Source organism: Tamandua tetradactyla, chromosome 2 (assembly GCF_023851605.1).
Source record: "Tamandua tetradactyla isolate mTamTet1 chromosome 2, mTamTet1.pri, whole genome shotgun sequence".
Taxonomy (NCBI): domain Eukaryota; kingdom Metazoa; phylum Chordata; class Mammalia; order Pilosa; family Myrmecophagidae; genus Tamandua; species Tamandua tetradactyla.
Window position 1 is genome coordinate 143,955,691 of NC_135328.1, and position 11,980 is coordinate 143,967,670.

The 11,980-nt window shown below is 37.7% G+C and overlaps 1 protein-coding gene and 1 non-coding gene across 15 annotated transcripts in view; both read right to left on the reverse strand.

Annotated features, from left to right (window-relative positions):
* The window catches only part of SYNE1 (spectrin repeat containing nuclear envelope protein 1), a 536,476-nt gene that overhangs the window by 142,683 nt on the left and 381,813 nt on the right, over positions 1–11,980 (reverse strand). For 11 of the 14 annotated variants that reach the window (XM_077149294.1, XM_077149293.1, XM_077149295.1 and 8 more), the window contains 2 exons: positions 4,695–4,829; positions 3,627–3,733 (listed from right to left, as the gene is read on the reverse strand). In XM_077149294.1, coding sequence (XP_077005409.1) covers positions 3,627–3,733; positions 4,695–4,829 — 242 coding nt within the window. The remainder of the gene's footprint in view (positions 1–3,626; positions 3,734–4,694; positions 4,830–11,980) is intronic. The other 3 variants (XM_077149300.1, XM_077149298.1, XM_077149296.1) reach the window with 1 other exon arrangement.
* LOC143675394 (U6atac minor spliceosomal RNA) lies at positions 2,958–3,080 on the reverse strand. Its single transcript, XR_013171619.1, has one exon. It is a non-coding gene; the product is annotated as a U6atac minor spliceosomal RNA (small nuclear RNA).

An 11,980-nucleotide genomic window follows, 5' to 3' on the forward strand; every position in this document is an offset into this window, starting at 1 on the left:
TTTGTCAGTAAGGAGTTGTGAGGCCCTTATGTTAAACCAGAACCATCTTATCTGAAATGCTCACTGGATATCAATTAACATGTTGACAGAGCCTTTTGCTCAAGTGGGAGAAAAAAAAACCCAGTAAGTTCATTCACAGGATAAGACCTTACAGGTCTCCAAACCCAATTCTTCTTAGAATAAGTATGAAATAAAACAGTTTCTTTGGGTAAGGCTCTTGCAGTAAGTCTGAAAGAAAATTCTTTGTAAGCCTGTGCTGCAAGAATTCTACCTCTAGGTATATCTTCAAGAAACTCTCCCATCTGTGCATCTAGAGACATGTAAAAAAGGGTAACAATCTAAATGGCCAGCTATCAGAAAATGGGTGAATAAATTTTATGCTCATAAGATAAAATATTAAGAAGTTAAAATGATATAACTAGATCTATAACAATGTGATTGGTCTAAAAATAATGTTGAGTGTAAACAAAACAAAACAAAATTGAGAGCTGTAGTTGGGTATTGGCTTTATTAATCTCTGAGCTTTTATGTGTGTGTATGCGTGTGTGTGTGTGTGTGTGTGTGTTTGTGTTTCCCTAGTCTCTTTAAATAAAAAAGCATTTTAAAGTTCCTATAAAACCAAATTTCTTTACTGTGCTTTCTTTTATGGTGGCGTTTGATAATGGTGTATCACTTATAATTAATTTACGCTTGCACACCAATTTAGTACAAAACCAGAGACTATTTAATATCTGTATTCTTATTTTTTAAATATATATATATATTATTTTTTTTAAATAACATGGGCAGGCACCGGGAATCGAACCCAGGTCTCCAGCATGGCAGGCGAGAATTCTGCCTGCTGAGTCACCATGGCCCTCCCTGTATTCTTATTTTTAATCATGGACACATGTAAAACACCAGCAGCAAATCAGTTTAGAATCAGAAGGTGGCCTTAATTTCCCATGGGAAATATTCTTCTTTCTGTTGATATTTATGTCAATATATTTCTGGTTGATTTTCTTTAGGAGTGCTCCAGCAACTCTTCTATACATCACATAAGTACTTACTTCTCTTATGTTAAATTTTTACCTGGTCACGCCTTTTCCACAGGCGTTTTCTTACAAAAACTGATTCACATCTGATAGTTTAGAAAATCAGCTAAGTTAAAGGCTGAATACAGGGTTTTGTTTCGTTTTTCTCCCTTCCCTAGCAATGTTATTTCATTCTTTTTATATTTATGTATTTTTCCTTTGGCTTCTGGATATCACTTTATTGATGGTTGTTAGTCTTCTTGGTATATTTACTCAGAAGTGTGAAAAGAGTAATAGAATTGAAACCAACTATATATAAAGATGATTTTTTTTCCTAAAGAATTTTTATTAAAAGTAAAGAATTTATAACCCGTCTTTAAAGTGAATTTTGTACAAAAAGCCAATACTTGACCGCAAATTTCTTTTGAAAATGTTTTTATATTTCAAAGAGAAATTTATAGTTGTTTGGCTTTCCTCTAGGTTCTTACCAAAGCTAAAAGCCAAGGAAAAGAAAAGAATCCTGGGAATAAATTTAAAGAAGGGTTCTTAAGCTACTTTTTGTGACTCTATGCATGGTAAGGTGGCAATGTCTGGATGGGTTCTTTGTGAAAAGAGCTTCGACAAAAATTTTCAGAAAACTGTGAGGGATGAATAAAACCTCTTAGAGAAAATTGAAACAAAAAACAGAAAGTGAAGGAAAATCTCAACTTAAGATCAGCATGGAAGGAATGCATACTTAGGGCCTTAACCAGCATTTTTAAGCATGATGGAGAAAAGAGATCTTTTTAACTTCGTTATTTTTGACACAATTTTTGCAGTTTTATAATTATTTTAATGTAACCCTTGTTTATGTTATAAAAATATCCATCTTTTAAATTGTATCCATCTTTTTTAAAGATGCATACTTCTTTTAAATAATATCCATTCTTTTAAACTTTTTTTTTCTTTTTTTGTTTTTTTCCTATTTTCAGCTTGTGTAGGATCGAGGTATTGAATGCGGGTCTCCCTCCTGGCAGCAATAAATCTGCCAGTGCGCCACCCCTGCACTGCCCTAAACTGGTTTTTATTGTGCCAATATTTTACTGTTTTTCTTCTGCTTTTCCTTTCTTGAATGCCTTCCTACATCTTTTCTTATAATATACTCATTGCATTTGTTCCCCCCTATCATTTTGACCTTGAAATTCTTAATATAGAAAAAAATGTATACATGCATATACACACACATACATTTTAATTACATCAACATTCTACCAGCACTGATTAAACTATAAACAAAATTTTGAAAATCATCCCCAAGTCTGCTCTTTCCAAAAGTTAGTTTTGATTTCTCTATATTCTGTTGTGCCATACACTCACCATTATGCATATTTAATGCTAAACATAATATACCCTCAATTGTGCATCACACCCTTACTTAGTATTGTATATATAGCTTCTGATATGGCTCTGTAACTTTTTATATATGCTATAATTTTCCTTAGGCTTTTTCACACTAGTAGGTATTTCTGCATTTTCATTTATTTGATATTATAAATAATAATCCAAGAGACATCTTCATAAGATAGATTTGCTCCTTGAGTTTATTTCCTCTGAAAAATGTTCAGAAATGGGAAATGGAGTCAATGATATTTGCCATATTATGGCTCCAAAAGATGATACCAAATTATGATCTTTAGTACTATATGAAATCATGCATAAAACACAGAGTTCCCATATATTTCCCATCATTAAAACCTTGCATTCGTGAGGTACATCTCTTACAATTCATGAAAGAACACCTTTATAATTATACTATTAAATGCATAGTCTTTTGTTTAGGATGGAGTTCACTGTGTTGTACAGTCCTAGGTATGTTGTATTTTTTTTTTATTTTATTCATGTATAAACAATCTAAAATGTCCCCTTTTAAACCACATTCAAATATATAATTCAGTGCTGCTGATTACAAAACTGATTGGATGTCTTTAAGTAGGTGGGCAGGCCTTAACCCCATGTGTGCTGTATGGCTTGAGGGCCTCCCCATCCTTACCAAGAAGAGTAATATCCCCGTCTCCTTTCCTACAACACTCACTCCTAACGTTTTAATTTTCTGCGTCCAAGGCTTTCAAATTTTTCACTCCAACCAGGGCTTAAAGCTCCATGATTTCAGGTAAAACTTCTAGAACTAGATCCTTAAAGCAAATCAGATTATTTGGTGGGCACACATTTATTTTTGTAACGATCTAATAGAGTCCAGCAGCTTGTAGGGAGAATACTCTGCAGTCAAATACAATCATTTAGTTCGAATCATCATGGATATGATTTTGTGCAGCATTTGTTTCCTGACTGAAAGAAATGAACTCATGACTATCCTGTCTAGACAGATATGCTGAGTATCTGTACAGATCTGCTAAGCTTACCAGAAGAAGGCAAGCAAGTTCACCACTAAAGTCACTAGGTAGGCTCCCGCTATGCAACAAAATGTTCAAGATGCAAGCAAATGGAGTATTTGAAGGTGAAAACAAAATGATTAAATTTTGCATAAGATTTTAAAAATAAAATTGAGATGTTCAAATTTCTTCAAATATCAGGAAAACATAATGAAGAGAGAAAGCACAAGTGTTTCAAACATACCCAACGCCGGAGGTTTCTGCAGCAGAATGTTGGGTTAGAATTTCCTCTCCACGACTGGCTACTGATCGAAGCAGGTTCTTCTGTTCTGCTAATTCCTGTTCTAACTCCTGCTCAAGAGAAAAGACACCTTTTTTTAACTGTATGATCATTGTCTACAACTGGGGTTATATGTTAAGGAAACTCCGAGACCTCTGACAGTATATGTTCAAGTTTGCACACTGCATACAGGTAAACGTTCAAATGTATTTAGCTAAATATTCAAGTGTATCTCCAAAGTACTTTAGAGCTTGAGCTTTGATAAAGGATATCTATGAAAAAAACAAAACAGAAATCTGTGATCAATGGGGAAAAATTTGCTGGGCAATGGTGCCCTCAAGTGGCACTAAATGTACTTTTTAAAGTCAATATTGGCTGTTCGTAAGCAGGGGCGATCTTGAAAGCTGGCAGCTCTTTTAAATCTACCACTTACATGATAAATTGAGCTTCCCATGGACAAGGCTTTACTTCTTCATTATTTGTGAAAATGTGTTTATTCCTTGAGAAAATAAAATCCTTTAATATGCCCTTCACAACAAGTCAAGAAATCAAGGAGAAATCAGGTTTATTCAACAAAGCTTATTTGATTCACTAGGTGGCAAGTTGCAATCCTATTTTGTCATGGCATGTACTTGAAAGTGAAAAACAAATTGCATTTCTTTAAAAAAAAAAAGCATGTGAACTCTGACTTTTACTAAATCACAAAGGGGCTTTCTTCTAAATTTGTCTACTCAAGGAGGTTTTATGATAATGAAATAGACTCAAATGAGAGCACATCTGAATAGGTACCCATGATAAGGTAGATCACATTGGAGTCTGTGTTTGTGAACTGAAACCCAAGCTTTTCCTAAAGTCTGGCCTTCTAAATGACCAGCCATTCCAATGGTCACAAGTGAGCACACTGAAACAGCTCACCAGATCTTGCATCCTGCCTATCTTCAAGTATAGAAGCAACTTGGCCTTCTAAAACAGCGCCCTCAAGTTCTTTCCTTGGCAAATCTGCAGGCTGGAGAGAGAGGGGAAAGACCTTACTTTCTGCTGCTGGAGACTGCTCTGCCGGTGGTGGGTCCGTGTGCTCCGAGCCTGAGCCAACCACTCCTGGACGTCGGCACCCTGTGAGGCCAGGGGGTCCGCGCCGCTCTCCTCCTTCTCAGGTGCCGTCCCCTGCTTTTAACGAGGCAGAAATCAAGGCCCACCCAACCCACAGGAACCCTTAACCTAAATGAAATAACGACCGCTGTGCTATGGTCTGTGTAACCACACCGAAGTGGTTCCCTTTGGTCATATTTTAAAAAATAACAACACAAAACCCATGTGGATTTATGGCCTTTGAAGCAGGGAGAACAAAAAAAAAAAGAATGTGCACAGAATCATTTGAGAGGGAAACCTATTTAGGGGCTCGGTCTTCTGACTGCACGATGCTGTCACCAAATATTATTCCAGAATTTTTTCCACAAGAACATAATTCTAGATCATTTTATGAGTATTTGCTCAGGGACATGAAGGCAGGATGTGACTCAGATAATCATTACCCCTAATAATTCCCTGCGTTTTCCTAAGATAGCATCACCTGGTCACATATCTCTATCCAACTCCATAAATGAAGGCGTACAGAAAGTACTTGCTTCTAAAGACTTTCCTAAAAGACTTTCGACCAAAGAGATTTTTTGAAAATATATTTCTCTGAGAAGCAGTAAGTCCACAACTCTGTAAGGTATTGCACTCTCTAGAATTCAATCAGAGCTGAAATTTTATTTTCAGTTCATAAGGAAGACAACTTAGTTGTGGCATTGCGGCTTCCCAGGGCCACTACTGGTGAGGTTCTAGAACTGCATTATGAGCTGAAGCACTCAGCCAGGCACAGCTAATGCAGTTCCCAAGGCAGGTAAATTAGTTTTTAACGTGGCTTGAAGTTCAATTAGTTAAAAAGAACGCAGTGCTAGATATTATCATTTTACAGATGAGATGGGCAGGCAGCCTTATCTCAGAAACTAGTCTTCATAAACCTTTTTTTTTGCTTTTTTTGCATGGGCAGGCACTAGGATTCGAACCTGGGTCTCGCCGGCATGGCAGGCGAGAACTCTGCCTGCTAAGCCATTGTGGCCTGCCCCATAAACCTTTAATGTCCACCCTTCTGGTGCCCTTTATTTGAATTATTCTTAGAATTCTCTATTTTTGAGTATGTTGCTTATATAGATAAGATTATAAATTGCTCTATGCCATAAGTAGGCTCTCCTCTAACATGAAAAAAATCTTCAAGGGTCTTTCAAAGCCATTTAAGATACCACATTTTGAAAAAGGTTGTTTAGTTTATGGACACATTTGATTACCGTTTCACAAGTGCCAAAAGTTACATAAGCATCAAAAATTAAGTAGTGTGATAATTAAGGATGAAAGATCTTTGAAAAATTGCTATTCAAAAGTAATCTGCTATTATTACTGCCACTAGACCCTCTACTACAAACATCAACCTCTACAAGCCACTTCATCAACCTACTGTTTCAACCCTCTGTCACTGTGTTGTCACTGCTGGTTTGATAAAAGTTTGACTGAAGGAGAAAGACAGACATACTTACTCCCCAGGCCTTCGATGTTTTCTTTTCTGCCTAATAACTCTCATGGCATGAAAGCCTTAAAATGCTGCATATCTAAATGGGATCATTGCTGTAGTAAGGATAAATTACATCATTTCTATATAGCTCATGTGTTAAATATTTATTAAACACCCACTGTATGCCAGATACTGTTCTAGGAACCGAGGTCTTCTGCAGGGAATCCAGACAAGAGCCCTGATGGGGAGACAGATGGGAACACAAAAAGGGGATAAGTAGAGATGGTGATAAAGGCTGCCAAGACTATGAAACGAAGCAATGGGATAAGAAGTGAAGGGGGTGGGCTTAGGAGTGTGGTCAGAGGCAGCATCTTCAGAGGAGATGATTGCATTGCTCTAAATAACAAGAAATCACCAGCTGGGCAAGATCTAGGGGGAGGGATTCCCGGCCCAGGGAGCCACAGGAATGGGTTGGAAATGAAAGACCTTCGGCATTTCAGAAAGAACAATTGCAATAAGGAGGCTGGGATGGCAGCGAGAACTGGTGTTCTGCTCTGTAGAAGGGTTGTCCTGCCATCTCTTTCTGCAGATGCTGTTTCCTTGCCCCTAGGTTCTTTCTTGCCAAATCTAACCAGACATTCCAGCTCAACCAGTTTAACTTCCAACAAAGATCCATCATCGCCCCCTCTTCCCCACCATCCCTCCACACACTTATTTTCAGACTCTTAGACAAACCATCATGGGGAAATGGATGCCTCTGTTTACCCTTCTTTCTCATAAGGATCTTACGATCGCCAAATTTCTGAGAGCATGGACTGTAACTGCATGTTGGTATCTGTGCAGGAAGCTAAATGGACTGAAGGAAACAATGAAATCTATGGCATAAATAAGCTTCTGCCGGATTCTGAAGTCCCCTTAGCTCACAGGTACTTTAATTCCCTTAAGAAAATCCAGCTTTTCAGCAAAAGAATGGAAAAACTGGGTGCTTTTGGTCTAAAATATGCTCTTTGCATTTTGAAGTACCTTCAGAAAGGGTGACTAGTCACAGCTGGTTTACTAAATCCCCACTCTCCCAGAGGTTTTCCAGAAGGTGGGGATTTTGGGGTGGATAGGCACACTTCCCAGACCAGAAGCTCATAAATTCCTGCATGAAGTCAACTCCCACTCTCCTATCTAGGAATGCTCCGTCTACCCGGGACAGACTCCAAAAGATACTGACTTGTCTTGGCAAGGAGCAAACAGTAAGGGCCTGCAGAAAACGACCCCAAAGAGGTCAACGGATGATGCTGAAAGTTGTTCCCAATCAGAGTCACTCCAGCAGGCAAAAAACTGGCCCTGGCCATGGCTGCCTGATGCCCCCTTTTGGGCACATCCTCTGGGTGTCATTCTTTAAAAGTGGTTCCTTTCCAGAGCCCAGCCTGCAGCCCGCGTTGGACATCACTCAGCACTCCATACCAACACTTGGCTCTACTCAGATGACTAATGTCTGACCGACAGCCCTTCTATCAAAACCCTCAGGCAGAGTCTATGATCGGAAAAATGACAGTGGAAGTCTTAGGTATTAAGAACAGCTTAGCCACTTCTACACGTGCAAAGATACATTCAGGTTCTAAAACTTGCAGTCTAACAAGGGAGACCTATCTGACTAACTGAATTCACAGCATTAGAGAAACAAAAAATCATGCAGCATTGAAAGCAGATGTCCAGTATATATTTCCTGTGTGGTTAGGCTCGGTTTTTCAGTTAGTGAATTTTTCTCTGGCTGATGTGGTCATTTTGAAACATAAGACTTGGAACACAGAAAAAAATAAAAAGATTAAGAGTCCAGTTCAAATTCTAATCCCTTTTCTCCTGGGGTGAGAAGGCACTGACAGAAGGAATAAAATAACAGTAATTACACGTCCTTTGAGGTCTAATGATAGTATTATGGTCAGGGAATAAAAAATAAGGCTATTGTCACCACAGCCTCCATGGGGTGGGGTTACACACACAGTTTATTTTGGAAAGACTAGAACAGTAGTCACTTTCACCAGGAACATTCCTTGGAAGATCAGTGAGGATTGAAAGTGCTAAATGTTAAATAAAAACATTTCTTTATAAAGCACTTCATTATTTATTTAGGACAAACCTCACACTCATTCAATGGATGGTTGTGCAAAAACAACTCAAGCCTTCCATGCGGGAGACCTGGGTTCAACTCCTGGACCATGCAACCCATTCCAAAAATACAAAACAAAAAACAACTTAAGCTTCTTATGAAGGAAGATAGCACGCAATTCTGGGCATGCCATGTGTCCTTCAAGTTTGTTCATTCATAGAGAGGAGGTCTGTCTTGGGGGGACACTAAAAGGCTGGATATTCATTGATATATAGAGAAGTTCAATTAGTTAAAAAGAATGTAGTGCTAGATATTATCATTTTACAGATCCTGCAGCAATGGGGAACTGTGTGATTACAGGCACAAAAGACTCATGCAAATCCTAATTAAAGGGCACAAGTTATCATCATCATCTACATTCAATGGAAGACTTTCCTTCCAATTAACTTTACTTAATTTCAACTCCAACTTCTCTACATGAAGGGAAATGATCCTTTACATGGAGTGTGGTTTGAATCCGGTATGTACCCCAGAAAAACCATGTCCTTTAATCCTCATTTAATATTGCTGGGTGGGACCTTTTATATTGTTTCCATGGAGATGTGACCCACCTAATTGTGGATGGTAGCTTTTGATTAGACGGTTTCATGGAGATGTATCTTCACCCACTCAAGGACGGATTGCTAACTGGAGCCATTTAAGAGGGAACCACTTTGGAAAAAGCTTTAGAGCTATGAGACCCACAAGAGCCACCAGAACTGACAGAGTCCACAGAATGGACAGAGCCCTGGGGAAGCCACTGAAAAAGCCTGGTGAAATGAGGAGAGAAAGCTAGCAGACGGCGCTATGTGCCCTTCCAGCTGAGAGAGAAACCCTGAACTTCATTGGCCTTTTCTTTGGAGTTAACGTATCTTTCCCTTGATGCCTTAATTTGGACATTTTCAAGGCCTTAGAACTGTAAACTTGCACTTAATAAATTCCCCCTTTTAAAAGCCGTTCCATTTCTGGCATATCAGATTCCAGCAACTTTCAAACTAGAACACATGGCAATATGTTCTAACATAAACAGGGCTCTTTTTACTACTGCAGTGGGAAAAATAATCTCCTCAGAAATACCTAATTATAAAACAACACCATCAATGTATCTTGTATTCTGGACACTTCATTAGACTTAAGGTGATGGAATTTGTAGATATTTTAAAAATAAACAACAATCACTTTCAACACAGTAAAACACTACCGCATGTGCCCATACTTACACTTTACACAACAGTATCCTGAGGAAAATTTACACTTCTGAGCAACTCAAGGGCACTTAATCCCGTGGCCACTGGCAATATCCACTGTGTGTGGGCTCAGTGGTGGCTGTTAGCTTGTCCCACCCAGCCCTGATGAGCCTCCATCCTAGTTTTGGAGCACGTCAGGAGTTTCTGTCCTTCCAAAGAATGTGGTCTAGAAACAGTTTGATGTGCTTATTAATTATTTTAATCACTGTGATTTGAACACTTGCTGAGTCCAGTATCATCTGCATTAAAATTCTCCGGGCAAAAACTTTTTTTTTTAAGTTCAAAGCTATTATTATCCCTATTTCACAGACGAGGAAACTCATCTGTAAGAAAAGATGAGGGAAGGTTCAGGAGCTTGCTCTATGCCACTGAGTTAATAAAGGGTAGAAAGAAGACTGGAAAGACTCAGAACAGCAGTTCCAAAGTGACGGCCCGTGCTTCAAGGCTGGCTTGTGGGAATGTTTGGTTTGGCACACAATTTAAAAAGTTTAGAGTTGAATGCGAACAGTTATATGTTGGGAGACTTTAGATTAAAAATCTATATTCCTTAAACTGGATGACTGAGCAATACTGCTTGTGAATTCTTGGGTGACAATGACAGGAGTGAACAGCTCTTTCTTTGACATGAGACCAGCATGTGGGACAAGGGACCACAGGTGCATGTGGGATGGCTCACCCAGGTCCTGTCCCAGCCGGCTTCCCCTATGGAGACCACCTTCTCCCCAAGGCCTTGGGATTCGTGGTCCCCGCCTTGTTAATATCTACGTGCACCTGTGAGATTTGGGCTGCTCCTTCGCACCCTCTCTGCCTCTCAGAGCAAAGCATAATCTGCTCTTCAGAGATGATAGCAATTCGAGACATGAAATTCTATAAACTTTCCCTCTGTTTTGGCTTCTTTAGAGATAAAATAATCCACACACCACTATCAAAAAAGGCGGGGGGGCGGGGGCAGGGGAGGGGAAGCACCATAGGGTCAACTGATAATTCCTCTCTATGAAACTAACTTTCTGGAATGATGAAAGTGTGTTGCACAATTTTAAAGTTAGAAAATCATTCTAGTTTCACTCAATTTTAATATTTTTAACACTTTTCTGTCTGCTTTGATTCATAATGTCAGATTGCATGTGCATTTTAAATTTTGTAAATTTAGAGTGAAAAGTTGTGCCTGGCATTTGTTTGAATTTATTTGATCCAACAAGGAGTGCAAATATTTTTTTCATATGTGTTGGCTATTTGTTGTGTCTTTTCCTTTGAACAGTTACTTCATATCTTTTGTCCAAATTTCTATTAGGTGATCTCTTTCTTATTGATTTACCAAAGATTTGTGGAAATTAAGGGAATTAATGTGAATTGCACAATTTCTTCCCTTTTTGTCTATGTCTTTTAGCTTTGGGAATTATTTTTATCATATAGAACTTTTCATTTTTATATAGCAATTTTAAGGAAAATATAAAATTCTGAATATAGGGTATACAGGCAAAGATCGCCCCCATTCTAGGGATTTAAAAAAATACCCATACATCCAATATTGTTAAGGTTTAATTTTTACATTTAACCCATTTTATCGCATTTCAAGTGATTAGCCTATTGCTTTATTATTATTATTTACAGAGCAAGTAATATTTTACCCACTGATTTGAAACATAACCCTAAACAAATTTCCTTCTTCTGGGATATTAATTCTGTTTATTTTTGTTGTTCATCTATTTCTTGTGTCAGTATCAAACAATTTTAATTATTACAGTACTGTATTTTAACATATGATAAGACTAATAACCCCTTATAACTCTTCACTTTTAGTATTTTATGGTTATTTTCATGTTTAGTTTTCCAGTAAATCACAGTATCATTTCATCCTATTTCAAACAAATGTAGTTAGGATTTTAATTGAAGCTATCTTAAAATGTATGTATTATATAGGAAGGACTGATGCCTTTGAAATATTATCTTTCTAGCCAAGAATAATGTAACTTTCTCAATTTTTCCCAAGTATTCTTTTATAGTTACTCCTTCAAATTTTAAAGTGTGATTCATTGAGATTCCAAATATTTCACCTTTTGCTGATATTATAAAAAAGATATTATTTTACATTATTTTTCTAATCCGTTTTTTTTTTACGTTAAAGGAACATAATGGGTTCTCTTTCATATATATATATATTTTTTGTTCGTTTGTTTGTTTGTTTGTTTTTAATAAGCCAGTCATCTCACTAAATTTTCCCATTTCCTTTAATAGTTTTCGATTGCTTAGGTTTGGTTTTCCAGATCCCATAGTCAAGTGAGTAGTAAAGAACTGAGAAAATGTAGGTTAAACCAAACACTCATCATTACACTGAGAAAGCAGAAGCAATCACTGTGAATTTCCATTAAGTTTCCACCAAAAT